The sequence below is a fragment of the Anser cygnoides genome, chromosome 10 (genome assembly GCF_040182565.1).
Source record: "Anser cygnoides isolate HZ-2024a breed goose chromosome 10, Taihu_goose_T2T_genome, whole genome shotgun sequence".
Taxonomy (NCBI): domain Eukaryota; kingdom Metazoa; phylum Chordata; class Aves; order Anseriformes; family Anatidae; genus Anser; species Anser cygnoides.
Window position 1 is genome coordinate 1,390,641 of NC_089882.1, and position 16,958 is coordinate 1,407,598.

At 36.0% G+C, this 16,958-nt stretch overlaps 1 protein-coding gene across 23 annotated transcripts in view; it reads right to left on the minus strand.

The window, feature by feature from the left end:
* Positions 1–16,958, minus strand: part of CACNA2D3 (calcium voltage-gated channel auxiliary subunit alpha2delta 3) — a 531,247-nt gene that overhangs the window by 316,272 nt on the left and 198,017 nt on the right. For 21 of the 23 annotated variants that reach the window (XR_007158072.2, XR_007158070.2, XR_007158069.2 and 18 more), the window contains one exon: positions 4,907–4,966. The exons of 1 other annotated variant lie outside the window; for it this stretch is intronic. Coding sequence is in view for 19 of the 22 variants with exons in the window: in XM_013188465.3 (XP_013043919.1) it covers positions 4,907–4,966 (60 nt within the window). In the remaining 3 variants the exon portion in view is untranslated. Of the gene's footprint in view, positions 1–4,906; positions 4,967–13,713; positions 13,817–15,262; positions 15,340–16,958 lie in introns of all 23 variants that reach the window. One more of the 23 variants, XM_048047531.2, reaches the window with a different exon arrangement.

The window sequence follows — 16,958 nt, forward strand, 5'->3', positions numbered from 1 at the left end:
TTGTTGTTTTCCATTCAGGAAGAAGTATAGAAGCGTTTTCTGGAAAAAAAAATATTACTTAAAGGAAACACTAAAACCAAATAAGGACACTAAACAATGATTTTTATCATTTAACAGCATCCTCTTATGCCTTGTAGTTCACTGACACTAGATGCTCATACTTTTATTCCACTTTTTCTGTATTTTAAGCCCTCAAACTGCAGCATTATTCTTAAGAGTTCAGGGCTTTGCTGTTTTTTAACCACATTCTGAACTCTGCGTTTACTGTCTTTCCTTGATCTCCCTCGTCTTTTGATCAGTACAGAAAACTTTGAACTATTCATGAAACACAATAACAACAAAACGTCTGCAGGTCTTGGCAGCATCTCTGCATCATAGCTGTATCCAAATTATGCCTTCGGCTAGACGTGTATAACCTTAAAGAAGAACAAGTCACATAATCACAAGTGTTAGAGGAACACAAAGACGAACCCCTGGAGAGTAGGTCCTGTGTGATGCATCTCGGGTCTGAAGAGCTCCAGAGGCAGATTTTACAGCTGAACCAACTGTAACGTTTCCAGGCATCAGAGCTACCCCTGCAAGAGTTCCTCAGGACCATGAAAAGTTAATCATTTAGACTGGTGTTAGTTAAGGATCTCTTCTTCACACCGTGTTATGAGCTACAGTTACGCTACCCACACCCCATAACAACATAGCTGAGAGCAAGATAGTCTGCAAAGCATTAAAAAGGAAGCACTAGAAAAAGTTAGACTGTCAGATCTCATGTTAGGTTTCCAGGTTTGGAGATTAGAAAGATTGATTTCAGATTTAGAGAGTAAGCAGCTTAGACAAATAATCCATGAAACACATCAAACATCAGATGTTCCACTGCTATTTTAAACACACTTTTCAAAAAGTCACTTAAGTCATTGGTTTTAAGCGCACGAATCCATCAGGCTTCCCTTTCGATTGTGGGTGTTCAGGACACTTCAAGAGCTGACTTCAGGCTTGTGGGCGTAGTTCTAACAGCCAGAAAAGTATTAATACCACTAGAGTGTAAATCTAGTTATGTGCCTCATTCAAAATTTGTGAGATAATAAATATGCAGACTTCTCTAAAATGCTAAGATGAATATAATGTATATGTTACAATAAGAATTTAATAAGATTATGTAGAATAGCTGTTCTTAATTAGCTTTTGTTCTGACATTTTTCAGTAACTGATATGTAATTACTATCTATTCAATTAAAGTTTAATTAAATACCTAAGCATTTAACAATCCATCATTGTAAAGTTTTGCATGGTATCATTATGTTAAATAAACATTAGGTCAGAATTAAAATAAAAAAGCAGCAATTTAAGTTATACCTTTACATCTACGTTTAAGCTCTACTTCAAGCAGTTGAATTTCAAAAGTTACTTTTACTGCTCCATTGAGCATTGGTCATACTCTAGTATCAGCTCCATTGCCAAGCATCCTTCTCCTGAGGTTACTGAAAACCAGAAGTACAGTACTGTAACAGATCTCGATACAGTCATATAAATAGTACAATATTGGAGAGGACTTTGGTGCTAACACAGACCACATGACTGCATTTTAAGTGTGCTTTAGCACCTCAATAGTAACTGCATAACACGGGCAGCTAGGCATCATGACAGCGTATTTTCATGCAACTAAAACTGTCCTGTTTCTAACGGTTTGAGAAAATGTGGTAGGAGGACAAAGCCTGTAAATGTGTGCAGTTGTATCAGCTGCATATACAAGTTCCTGTGTACATGACAGTTCTGGGGAAGAGTATTCCCCTTCAAAGACTCTTCCTTAGCTCTGATCACCAGCTTCACCATGGCGTTCCACTGAATTATGACAAGGCAGTTTACCCAAGCACAAGGCACGTAAATGATCAAGTCAATTTTCAGTTAACAATAATAATAAACAATCTGAAAATTCTTTCTAATAGATCATCCCCCCTCAAGAAAAGGATAATATTCTCTTTCTCCCCCCACCCCAAATATTTCTCTGACATACAATATGTCAACAAAACTAAAGCGTGCTGTAGAATCAATTCAAAACTTGTAATATCCAGCACTCTTGCTGGGTCTGTGCTTGGCACTTAGCCCCTGTATGGCTTTTCTCATTATGTTAAAGCTGCAAGATTCAGGACAAATGGACTATACTTTACTCCATTTTCCACAAAGGCAAGCACAGACACAGTGTCCTGTATGAAGCAAGAGTGATCATTTAAATCTGTGGAAATATTGTGACAAGACAACTTGGCATGCCAATATAGATAGTAATATATCTTATATACCCAAATACATTATTCAACATATTTATTCCACTTAACATCTATTTGAAGAGTCTTTAGTAACACCGAATAATTTGAAACCATACCCAACAGTAAGAAAAACCCTGAACTGGGTTAAAGGTTCAAATAAGTGACTCTTAAAAGGTCATTTCCTTGTAACTTGCTATAGCTGCAGCTCTTAGTTTGCATCCCTAACCGAGGAAACAAACAATTTTCCCAAACCCAGATACTGCAGGTTAATGCTTTGACATCGGCTCTCACCAGTTCATAGTTTGGTCATTACTCAAACATTCAATATATAACGCTGATGAGTTAAACATCCTATCACCTACTTTGATTTATTTCTTTCAATTCTCTGGGAGTTTTATTTATAACTACAGGGCTGGGTTTGGTGGTGCCAATAGATTCAGCCCAGGGATAGATAGCTGAATGCTTCGATCATTATACAGTATTACAGTATATTGATTAGAATACCTACAGAGTAACTAAATACAAAACTAGTAATCTTACTGAGAAAAATAACTACAATGGACCAGGTCTAGCCTAAGCAAATAATATAGTTTCAGCATTGCTGAAGAGAATACGAGCAGTCTAAAAAATAAATTTTTCCAATTCTTTTAAGTTGGTATTTTTTGCAGTCAATAAAAATATTAATATAATTTTATTTCTCACTTTTATCATTTTTATCTACTGACACAATATTATCTATTCTGTCCTCAAGACATAGGGGGTGATGCTGGACCAATAAAAGGTACAACTGCACTTTCTTTTTGTGCCTTCTGAATTTCCAGAATATCTGAGCACACAGAGCACAGACTGGTACTGTATCACACAACACTAATTCTAAGCATTTAATCCTGTCTCCTACACATTGGCCGAGGCAATACAAACACCAAAAAAATTCCTCTTCGATAGCAAAATTATATATACTATATTTTATATAAGCCTTCTGTCCCTCTCCACTTGAACGTACGCTATCAAATCATTCCGGCCATTATTTTATTTTGAGCAGATGGTATTATGAGTTTTTTGATAAAGAACAACAATCACCCACAGCAAGGGTTGCAAAGGGGTCGGTGAAACCAAGATTAACAATTGATTAGCTTTAATGGACCGTGACAGTAATAAACAACAGAGCTCTACACAAAGATTTGATTGTCCTGTTAATGCTGCTGACACAAATGGCAAATGGCTTTTAACTGGCTTCCTGAAAGCGTTAATATCTTCAAAGCCTCCGCAAATGAAGGACTTTGTCAAAGTGAGAACTATCCTGCAGTGAAGAAGCACTTACTGTAGGTCTCAAAAAAAAAAAAAAAGAATAAAAAAGAAAAAAAATTCTATAAAGCATTTCTGATTTTTTTCCAGACAATAGCTCCTATTTCTTCAAGGCAAAGTGCAAAAAATAAAATACAGCACACCTCTAAAAGGTTTGAACGTAACAGAGCTCTAAAGCATTTGAATACAGAAGTCAGCATTCATTGAACACAACAATAATATGAATAATCACTTCCAATGCTCTCATTTTATCTTTACTACAACTTGCTGTGACAGACCTCAGCATCACAGCCTGCTAAATTGATTTTTTTATCCTTATCTCTGAAAAGTTCACTTTTTTTTTTTTTTCTGCACAGAAATTGGTTACTTGTATCAACTTTTCAACTTTTCATTAAAAGAAAATGGAAAATGTTTTGTGATTACTGGAAGTAACCATGGTAAATTCTGAAAACAGAACTTACAGTTCTGCGTATTCCTTAGTTGAATGTATGGAAAAGCCTGCAGGAAAAGTCTCTGTTTCCCTTAATGCTTAAGCTTAAAGTTTAAATGGACACATGGCTAATATTCACAGAAAGTCTTAAAATTAATTCTAGATAGCTGAAGTCAAAGTAAACAAAACTCCCCCTAATATGGTGTTCAGGAAACCAAAGATACGGGAATTCAAAGGTAAGATGTTACACATTTAACTACTGAGTAACACTTTCTGTCAAATTTCCCATTATTAGGCTAGATCACTTGTTTCTTTTAAATTAATCTGTTTTTTAACTACGCCCTTCATTTAAGCAAAGATTTTTCTTTGAAACGTTTTTAACTGTGAGCTGCCTCTTCCCTCCCTAGTTATTCCTAAAGGCAATATATTCAGACAATAATGGTCTGGCTCTAAGGGCTTCTAGGTAAAAGAGAAAAGAAAAAGAGAACAGTGTCTGCTTTAGACACAGATCCGAAGGCAAACCATTTGCTCAAATCAAGGTCACGCTAATCCCATCCCCATGGGTCCCACCCCATCTGCAAATTCAACTCTTCTACTGAACAATTCCTTGCCAGTGCACTGTAACAATGAAACATGCTGCTAATTACTGAGTTTAAATATCTTGACCTAGGCAGACATGCAAAGAATTTAAATGAAATCTCTAGAAGAATAAAATCCACCTGCCAGGTCTCTCAACACACACATCCTGAATGTGTAACCTGTCAAAATACTGAGCCAGCCTTCATTAATTCCATCTTCTGTAATCAGCATCCTTCTATTACTCACAGACCTGGCCTTCTACAGCAGTTCTTCACTTAAGCTATTGTATAAATCCATACTCTTTTGACAAATATTGAAGAAATCTATTATTAGTTACCTGCAAATCAGCATCAAACTCATGTTTCAGGTAAGCATCTTCTGCAGCTTCAACAAGACGCTGGAAAAAAAAACAAACATTTATTTTTTGAAGTAATAGATAGTATGTTAAATCCAGGAGTTTTTTCCAGTATTACAAAAAGAAAATAATTATTTGAGAACTGTGTAATTCATCATCTCCACATGACACCTGCTATAATATTTCATTAATTCAGAAAAAGAAATAAATAGAAATAACCTAACCACAGCTTAAAAAAAGGATCAGAGTTTTTAAATCCTCATCATCCATGCTTGGTGGTACAAAATTTTCAGAAGACATCAACTACTAATTAATAAAGATAAAAATACAGATCATTTGCTCATTTTTTTCCCCTTGCAAGTGCTCAGCATCCTGAAGCTCCCACTCAGATACTGATTTTTAAAAAAACACAAAATGACATAAAGAGGCTTCAACACTGGACTTTATTTTGCATATAGATTCCCTTTGCAAATCTTTCATAAAATTAAAATGAGAAATATTTCCTAATAATCCCCTTGACTGAAAGCAACTTAAATAAAAAGGAATTTCTAAATAATAAATCAAATATGAAATATTAGAAAAACAGATGTGAGGTTCATTTACCTAGCAGATTTAAAGTGTTGTGCATACTACTTTTACATGGTGTATAAACACAACAAGAACTGTCTGCTATTACGGAAGTAATATTTACCAAATGACAGTAATTCAGTAGTATTTTTTCCTCTTAATACTCAGAATTCTCTGTTGTGTTCCTTACTACTATTATCTGAAGGACAAAATAAGGTTTGTACTAGGACACAGCTACTTGAAAACTAATTCATATGGGGGTTTGCTGCAGACATTCTCTTCTGAAAAGAGATGACATCCTTTCCAGGATGTTTTACACAGGGTTTGTTATAGCTCAGTATTTCAACTCTAAACGCAACTCTTCCTGTGTTTTATTTAAACTAACTGGACATTCATGTATGCACAACATAAAATCAATCAGAGCATGAACTGTCACAGAATATTTTGATCCATCCTTATTCTTTTTTTTTTTTTTTTTTTGGTATATCGGCTACTGGTATGTATATATATTTATTATTTTTTTTAATCGCAAAGCAAGTGAGCTCAAGGCTCTCATTCATGACACTTAATGGACAGCTGTGCACACTTCTGCTTCCTGTTTCAAGACTGTACACCTTTATCAAGTCTTCGGATATAAATCAAAAGGGGATCAGAATTCCTATCAATTGCTATACAATTTACTATAATGGAAACTATGAAAAATATTTCTGGTTGCCAATTCAAAACAAATGGTTCAACAAAAAACTGAATTTAAAGCAGAGCTTCATTGGTTCCATTTGCATTCACCACGGTCTGCAGAGCAGCAGCACACCACAGCCTTTCCTCCCACATCTGTCTCATCACACGGCTTGCAAACCCTCAGTCCTCTGCTGGGCTCCTGCAGCACTCTGCTCAACAGCCCCCAGCAGGAAGGCTGTCCCACCTTTCCCCTCATTCCTTACTCCCATATCAGAGAAGCCAAACCAGAACTGAACTGAAAGGCGTACTGGCTCACCTTCCTGCAGGCAGATAAAAGTAAGCAAAACATCATGACAGGTTGTGTGAAGGCAAGCCATGAGAAAATACTTCGAATAAAGTGTGAAAACCTATGGAATTGTTTCAACTGCTCCTGTACTGTATTGATAGTAGCAAAAATGCACCTTGCAATTTGAAATGGAATCAAATATTAATTTAATCCACTTTTTTTTTTTCATTTAGAATCAAAAAAAGCCCAAACTATTTTGGTAGGAAAGCCTGAGAACCATGAGTATTAAACATTTGAATCATCTCTGAAGCCCATCTTTAATGTGTTAGTGACCTGTTAATGCTGTGTTACAAATGTAGACATCATTCCTTAATTATGAAGAAGACATTTCATGTAATATAACTACTCTAATTCAATGCATTTCTGGAGGTGTGTACCCCTTTATATCAAAACTATAGTTGTATTACTACTTTGTGCACACGTAATACAAAAGATCATGACTGATGAGTATTTCTAAGTGAAACATTAAAAAATAAATAAATAAATAGAGTGAGGAAAAAGAAGAGCCAAAAAAAATCTTAATATAGAAAAGAATACATGGAAAAGAGAAACATTTTTTCTTACTGTGCTGAAACACTTACTTAGTCAACAGAAGAAAAATTATGGTAGTATTTCATGAGATATCAGTACCTAGTGGGCTAGAAAAATAATTCATAGTTTCTTATATAGTTTGCATTGATCCCTATGTGTTTCAATTACATTTTTGCCTCAGTGAGGTAAATTTAAACCAAGATTTATGCCTACATGTTAGAAATAGCTAGAGAAACATAAGATGGGCAATAGTAGAAACATCTGGTAAGGAGGGCAGCACTGAAATGAAAAGTACGAATTGATATAATACTGATTTTTCATTAAAATGTCAGTTGTTGTATTTGTTCTTTCAAAAAAAAAAAGTTATGTACATCTCAACACTCTTTCAATGCAATATTCTCCATAGGAAACAGAACAACAAAAAAGCGATCTACAGACACGTTTCCTTGGGCAAGCAGACACAAATGCTTCATCCTTAAAAATCTAATAGGAAAAATTAAATTTAGGTACACTGAATGTAGATAACACAAGCAGATACTATATTTTCTATGTAATAGTCCCTAACCACAAGGTTTGCTTTATCTCAGCGCCATCAGAAAGGAGACTGTGAGAAATCTGGGACAGCTACAGAACAGATAAACTACTAAGAAGCTGAAGTCCACAAAACTGCACATTAGTGGATATACACAGATGATATCAGAATTATTTTTTTTGGAGGAGGAGGAGGGGGCTATTTTGCCCTTTTTTTTTCTTCTCATGCAGAAGTCCCCAAAGGGATGAAGCATGATGGAAGAAATTCCTTAAAGCTTGGGAGACAGAAACATGAAAAACACCTGTCATACTGCAATACTCTTTTTTTTTTTCGAGGCCAACAATAACCCTTTAAAATATTTTAATGACTGAGCAGTTATCTAGCAATGATTGCTGAACACTTTGCATGATTAGTGATTCTAATTTAATAGTTTATAATGACACTTTTAATACAAATGCCAATATATTTTCAGTAGAGTAAACATGCTCTAAAATCATTGCTGTAACAAATAAATGTTCACCAAGCTGTGGTTATCCTGAAGGGAGTTGTGAGTTATCTATATATTTTATAGATTGTTATATATGGAATTAATTACCAATGCTCAATGAGCTATTGTTGGAGTTAAACCTTTTAAGACTTTTTTTTAGGAGCATCTAGCTCTACATGTTTGCACATGCATGCACACAGAAGTCCAGGGCAGCATACAATCTTTGAATAGAGAACAATTTCCACATTCTATGGTAGTTCAACTGAAGCTCCCCTTGTTAAGGAACCAATCCTTGTAATTTTTCAAATATGCATAAATTTGAGAAAGATTAACTGACTTAGATAGCATACCAAAATGCAGCATGGATACAAACAGGGCATGAACCAGGGAAAGGAACAAATCTCACACCCTCAAAAGAAATACCCAAACAGTCACCAAAATAAAAAGTCAATGTTGGATATTTTTAGTAGTATCACAGTTAATGTAGAGAAGGCTGAGAGAAGAAATATTTTTTTCTTCTCAATAACATGAAAAAAATCCATCAAGCCATTTAAGATTAGGATAATTTTTTGACAAATATCTTAAGTTCAGTAAACTGATATTCCCAGATAAACTCTCATTCACGTTAGGTTGTTGTAGAGCCAACGACAAAAAATAGTGAATGAAACAGAATGGATAAGGGAAAAACAGAATCCAGCAGAAACTGGGGTAAAATGGATCACATGGGCAAAAAAGTGAAAATAAATGAAAAGGAAAATAATTTTTAGGAAAAACAAGAAGAAAATAAAGAACAGGGTATCAATTTTAGCTTCTGAGAAGGTATTTACTGTTTCCATGTTTCTTGTAAGGCTTTCAGCTCATTTTTCTATAACCGTCCTTCATGAGAATCACATTTCCAGTTAGAATAAATAAATTCACAAGCAAAACAGAGCCTGAAACAGTTTGTGAGTTCCTGAACCACAGAATGTCACTAAAACATATCCATAAATGCTGCCTGATGTTATATTCTTCTTTCTCTTCAGCTATCAAATCTTCAAGAAACACATTTATATTTGATAGTTTACTTTCTCTTTTTTGAGGGTAAACCAATTGCCACACATAAAACCAGAAATGCTGCTAGAAATTGCTCTCTTCTCAAAACCAAACAGCTACAAATTTTAGAAAATAACAGAAGACTGCTCTGCCTTAGTATCGGTACCAAGCTGGTACTAGTTATGATTATTTTAGTCAATAACATCAATATTTTATATTCCATAATACTAATATGATAAAATTTCTTTTCAAAACAGCCAAAACTGCTGTACTGGGATGTACTTAAACACAACACTATAAAGCAACAGGAAATGAAAGCTCTGCCCTCTCCATGGTAGATGCTCCTTTGTTCCGTCCCAGCCTCACTGCTAACAAAGCAGCTAAGAAGCACAGCTTCAGTTCTGCCTGTTAAAATGTCACCATGTCAGCTGCCCTTCTACTTGCACATTATTGCCAAACTCTCTAGACTATGCCTCAACATTTCTTTCAGTACATTATGTGAATCTTACCAGTTTGAGTTATTACATCTGCTCTGTGCTACGCAGTGCACAATCATCATTTTGGGTCTGTAATAATTTCACCCAGGATACTTCAGGCAAGGTTCAGGCAAGGGCCACTGATTCTGGCCCTGCTCTGAACAGTAGGACATAACTATCAAAAAAAAATGTAGATAAACCCATAGGAAGCTCTTCTATTCTAGCATCTCAATAAATTCAATTACAACTAACAGGAAAAAAAAAAAAAAGCCTCAACCCAAACTATAACCTTTCATCTTTTCCACAAGGCATTAGATCTGTTGGAGATTCGCCACCATCTTGTATACTCCTTCACAGTTGGTTTGAGATGTGGTTTGTAGATGAAAAATAATTAAAAGCTTTATTAAAAAATGGCAAAAAGTCTAATCCCAGGAACATCCTAGGAATATAACACAAAGTTAATAATGAAAAACAACTGCATGCAGAAAAAAAACCCAGGAACTTACATAATCTTAAAAACCTGTCTCGCAGTGTTCTTTGTGTGAAATTGTAACAAGGGCTTCTCAATCAAATTCAAACAAAATTTGTAAGCAAAGACAGCAGGTAGGAAAATGAAGGAAAACTAGTCCTTTGAAAGATGTTCTTTCTTTAACAATTTGTAGCAATTTTTTTTGTATTATATTACCAAAAGCACAAAACTAGAAAATGTTCGGTAATGGAAAATACTGACAACTACCAAGAGTTACCCTTTTTCAGATGAAATACTTGGTGCAATTTTAATAACCTTGTTATTGATTTGACCATCAAATTTCAGATCAAAGTTTATAATAATTGAGCTGTGAACATGCCAAGAACAATTCCTAAAGTGCAGCCAGATAACTATTTAAAACACAGTTCAGCAGGTGAGTAGAGTCCTGGGAGAGAAACCACAACTTGCTATTCAGTCAGAGTAATTTTCTTCACTGGCTCCTTCATTAGAAGCCAAGGTTGTGCATGTGGGAGCACTCAGTAACAGATTACTAAACTTTAAAAATATTACCCATTTATCTTCCTGGGACTTCCCAATTTTGGGGTTCATTTCAGAAGTGAAAAAGGGATTTCCTTTCCAGGCAACCTGTGAGGCTACAGGTGCTTTGAAAACTTCTGAAAAGTTTGGGCTGTTTGGGGGGAAAAATGAAAGAAATACAATAAAAAATAAAATAGAAAATAAAAACTAAGAATAAAATAAGAATAAAATAAGAATAAAATAAGAATAAAATAAGAATAAAATAAGAATAAAATAAGAATAAAATAAGAATAAAATAAGAATAAAATAAGAATAAAATAAGAATAAAATAAGAATAAAATAAGAATAAAATAAGAATAAAATAAGAATAAAATAAGAATAAAATAAGAATAAAATAAGAATAAAATAAGAATAAAATAAGAATAAAATAAGAATAAAATGTAAAATTTTTATTAGCTTGAAGTGTGTTTAGGTAACATTCTGGCATGGGTGGTAATTCTGCTGCAATCCCTCCTCACTTCCACCAGAGTTCTGGGGTTTGCTTCTTTCACAGTTCATTTAACAGAGAAGGTAAAGAAACCAACAGAGAATATTTTATGGTGTCCACCAGTTCCCTATTATCTTCTATGCTTGAAAACAATATCATGTAACGTGGTGATGAATGCACTGATGTGCAAACAGGCCTCTCAGTCTCACTATTTCATTGCAAATAGCTTTGCACGTGCTTGCCGTAACCAGAGAAGCAGGGTAGATATCAGAGACCAATGCTGACCTTGGAGGAATATTTGCTACCATCAGAAACACATGGATTTTTAGACAGGCCAAGAACAACAGCCTTGAAATTTGGCTGTTTTTCCCCCCTCAAGGTCAGGGCAGGGGTGTGAAGGGGAAAAACGGTTTCTTTTCAGAAAACACAGCAGCAGATTTTATTTCCTACTCTGTTCTCCTCAATTACAAGTACTTTGAAGAAAATTCTATCATTAGAATTGCTGTCGCTGTCCTTAAGACACACAGAAAATTAAGCCTGTTATCTTGATATAAGAAGAGATCCTACTTCTTGTGGCTTAAGACAGATATTAATCTTGCAATTAATGTCATATCAAAACCAGACTGCTCTAGGACTAGTATCAAACTCCCCTCCAACTTACCAGGCAATGCTCAGTCACAGTGATGCATTAACATATAATCAAAGCATAAATTATAAATAAAGAAAAAAATAAATTGAAAGCTTAAAATATGCAATTATTGTAAATGACTTCAATTATCCTCCTTTGTTCATTCAAGACTGGCAGATTTTCAGGTTGATCATTGTTAGAGAGTTAGCTGGTTTTTTGTAGCAACAAAGATCTTGGCCTGGCGAAGAGCTGGACAAACAAATGAAACTGTAAATGGATTAGTTATGATAAAGTACATGAATCTCACATGTAGCATAACAGTGGTTAGGACAATTCTGGTGTAATTAGATGCATTTCTAACTAGTTTAACACTACAACTCCATATTTAGTTACGGCATCTGGAGATTACCATGGAAGGAAGGCCGCAGATGAAGAGGTAACATTCTACTGGGCTCAAAGGTGCACAAAGCCAACAAATCAAACAAAATATTACCAAATCTGTTGCTATCACATTACGCCTGACACAGAGAAGAAAGGAATTGTGCTAAATATGGTTTTCTTCTGTTCTTTTAATTTCGTAAATCCCAGTCATCAAAGAGTCAGTTCCATTGCAGATGCAACCTGAGGTGGTTTCAAGACTATTTTAAATTTGATGTGCCTGCCCCAAGTACTGCAGTGCCCAGCTCCTTCAGCCACCTCTCCTGCACCTGAGGGCCAAGGGAAAGATTCTTCACCATTTCACACCAATCATGTATTTATCCAAGGTTAACTCTTTTAGAAATACCTTTACATAGCTTTTTAATTCCACTTGCAATATGAAAGCTCCATCGTAATGTTTTGTTTTCAGTTAATAATTCACAACTGATACATTGCTCTCTTCCCCATAATTTAAAAAAGTTATAAATAATTTTTCTTTGTAAAACACCTTCCAAAATCAAGGAAAGCTGGTCTGTGTGTGTACACAAATGCACATATATAAATAAGCATCTGTGCACACATCTCTCCCTCCCTCCCTAAGTACAGCCTGTAAGCCTTAGAAGCCTGTAAGTATCACCACGATTCTTAGTCCTGTCCCCTACACTGATATCACTAAATTAAAACATCTAATTCTCACATGTAAGCCTCCACAGGTCACCCTCTTCAGCTGACTTCATCATGCTCCTTCTAGTGCCAGGATATCTTGCTGCATTTGAGTACTATGTCAACTTGCACAATGTCTGAGCAAAAACAGTTTGCCCTTTGCTCTGACAGCTCTCAGCACCATTGCTGGATGCTTTGCAGATATTGCTGAAAGAAGATCTGGGATAACTGTTGCCATGTGAGTTCACTGAATGCAAAATTCTCTATTGGTAGGATTCATCTCACCTAACTTCAGCTATTTCAAAGTTAATCACCTCTCTACACAAGTTAACTAAATGTCCTCCATACGTAGAGACAGAAAACTCTGAAGAGCAGCTCATCCCATTCTAAAATAGTTGATAAGATACTGGGACGAGAGAACTTCGGAGCTTTTCCTTCACTCTTTTCTTTAGTAGATGTGTAACTGTATACGGCTAACATTAAGGGAGATGAATCCTACACCATATGTGCAACATAAATGAGATAAAGAAACACGGAAATATTCCCATGCCTACTGAATAGGGGAAGGAGCCTTGGGGTAACACCATGTCCTGACAGCAGTCTGGGGACTACGAACTGTGCTGAGGTGTTTCTGCGCTACGCACATGCAGAAGCACCACGCGAATCCAACTGGCTGCTCTGTTCCCTCCTTCGGCTTCTCTCCTCACTTGTGCACTGAAGCTCAAACCCCCAGGTTACTTCTAATTCAACTTGCAATCTGTGGTCAACTTCAACAAAATCAGTTATGATATACCGTCCTTCCAGTTGCCAACCAGACAATGACACAACAACAACAAAACTGCAAGATTTATTACTCAAAACAAAGGTCAATTTCAGAGTTTGCAGGGACTTATTTCCATTGCCTCACCCAGCACTCAATCACAACACACTGAGACTTACCTTCACTTTCAAACCAAGCTGTTCACAGAAGGTATTACTCTCTCTCAAGTCAATTTGACTGTTATTGACTTATCAGAGGGTCAGGATTTCTGTTGCTGACAGACTAAATTAAATATTTAAAAAAAAAAAATTAAAATGAGAAATCAAATTTGAACAGGTTTTTTTTGTTTTGTTTTGTTTAAAAAAACAGTAGGTGAAGTAGAATAGGTGATGAGAATGCTCTAAGCTAGATATTAAGGTTAGTATTACTGGGAAGATGTAAAGAAAGCAGTACTTCCTGAAGTAAGCTGGCAGGCACTGTCAGTTTGAAATTGGGATACAGTGACGATATCGTATCAAGTATTCCACCTCTCCTAACAGCTATCCTGAGAATCAAAACAAGTATTAGTATTGTTATATTTCTATAGTTTTTATATATATATATAGTTTCTATTTCTATAGTTTTCTAATATTTCTATATTTCTATAGTTTTAGAACAAGTACGTTATGCTAGAAACTTCCAAGCACTAGTACGGATGACAAAGCCAAACTCACAAAAGCTAGGAAGTGCCAGAATGGAGGTGCCTTAGTTCAATGCCCAGTAACACCATGCTGTCGTTATTGATGTGATAGTGCATTGTCTTGTCCATACAATTTTGCTTGGTTAGAACACTGATAAATACTGCATATGACCTTTGCAGGCCTCGCAGAGTGATGGCAGTAGCTATCCGTTTCTATATGCACCAGCAATGGCCTTTGCAATCATTCACCTCAGGTTATGCAGGCACAGATTCAATTGCCCACTGAAATATACCCACTTCTGCCTTCCAATAACCATAGTTTAATCCTGTTCCTTTCATATCTGACCACGACCTAGACCTACGCCTATTTCTTTCCTTTCCCTCTTCCCACATCCTATTCAGTATGCTCACATTATGTTCCCCAAACTCCAATACTGAGGTTTTTCCTACTATTCTCAACCTCTTCTCTAGCATTTACCAATTTTTCCTCCTCCTCCTTCATACCAGCCCTGGCTTCCATACTACCAAACATGCTCTTCTTCATGACCAGTCATTTCCAGGCCCTTAACAACTCAGTCCTAACCTTGCCAACCTATATTTCCATTTTCCCCTGTTCTCTGGTACAATTGCATTGTCCCCACCTAGAACATCTTGTACCATACATATTTCTAAACCCCGGCACATTTCAATCTAGTTTCCTCTGTCTCCTTACACCACTTCATTAACCTCCACTCCCTTCTCCTTGACCCACTAACTTCTTCAGTCTCTCCTAAACCAATCAGACTCCTCTTGCTGCCAACCCTCCCATTTTCCAGTGCCCTCATTTGAACATAGACAAGAGACGAGATCTCTGCCCTTACGTCTCCTTAATCTCTCTTCTGTGTTTAGGAGGCACGCAGACACGCTGACATGCGTCGGGGGTAAGGACCTTGTTTCCGCTGCCTTCTAGTGGCTTGAGCTAAAACAGACGAAAGGTCTGACCAACTATGTTCTTGTTCAACTGTGTACTGAAAATCACAGTGCAAAGAATTTTCAGAGACTTTACTTACAGATAGCTATGTTCTGATAGGTTTCTAATGGCCATATGCCTCTATGTGCAGATCTTCCAAATGATAACTTGATCCAGCTGGAACAGATTTTCAAAGAAAACCTTGTGTCAAGGCCACATCCCTGCCAATTTCAAGATTCGGTTCTCAGGCATAGAAGTGTTATAAAATCTTACTGAAAAGAACATCAGAATTATTTTAGAAAGAGTAAACCAATGTATTTTGCCTAGTTTCTTTCCTAGAAACAGCTGAATTGCAAAGATAAAATTCGAAGCTTTTTTTTTTTTTTTGTCCCCTGAAAGCAAGTTATTTCTTCACAGAGCGAAGACCATACTTCATCACTCTGAATACTTGACTGGCACTGAATATGCTAGCATTAATTACAAAAGCAACTTTCAGACTAAGAGATAATGTAGTCTTTTCATAATTTTGTATATTCTAGCAGCTTTGGTAAGAGAGAAAAAACAAAAAAAAGGCTGCATTTGTGACTCTGGTCACAAATTTATCGAGCTGATTAATCCTGGGATCTTCTGCCCACGCTTGGTAACTAGCCGTTGGTACCATGTACCTAGAAAGACTTTCTCACATGATTTGAATTAATGCTGAAGTCGCAGAAAAATATAGGGGGAATCCTTTTTCTAAAATGATACTTATATACAGATTTAAAAGCCTATATGTATGTGTACGCACACATACCAACTGCTTCCTAGGCATACTTTTTTTTCTTTTTAAGTAGTTCTTTTTGCAATAGTTTTGTTTTACTTTCTTGAGAACAGTATTAAACTGTCCTTGTAATTAAATGAACATTTGCAAATTCCCAAACCCAAAGGAAATGCTGTATTGCTTAGTCAAAATCTTATCTGCTTTACTTTGTAAAGGGAATGAGTTCAATTCCAGGGGGTTCTTTGTTTTTATTAAGAAAAGTCTTGTAACTCTTACTCTCCTAGTAACCAAAAGATTGCTATACTTCCACCTCTTAATTAGTTTTTATCAACTGTTCAGCATTTAATTATCATACTTAGTTTTATTTGGAAAATGAAGTAAAACGTGCAACAGCACTTCGCTTCCATTGTCTGACACATCTCAAGATTTTGCTGTGACCCATGGAATTAATCTCATAGAATATTTCCATTTTTCTTAATATTTTTCCTCCTGACGCTCCAAGTATTTATAAATGCATTTGGGGAGCAATATTAGTCTTCACATAGCTAACTAACGTGCAGATTCAAGAAGTGACAAGACTGTAACCAAACAAAAAATAAAACAAAAAACCACCTTACATTTGCAGATGCAGTGAGTAAATTGTAATAACAGCTTTCCACTTAATTTGGATTATAGGACAGTAGCACACCACCACCCCAACACTGCAGGCAAGGGTTCCCCCATCAGCTGAATGACTCCCTCACATGCCACCACCACAGGCTTTTCACCACATAGGCATCTACAACCAGCAACTCTGCTCCAGCCTTCAAACCCAATACAAGGACAAAAACATCAAAATCATTAACATCATTACAAGCATTTTTAACTCCCACACAACTCTGATCCTGAGAAAGACCTTTTCCCCAACAAACAATGAAGCCCTAAAGGCCTGTAAGTGCTAATGCTCCTTATCTTCTGTCTTTCCAATCTAAACTACACGTGTCAAACAATAACAAAAATAAGGCACGCAAAAAAGGGAAATACCCAATTAGCTCTC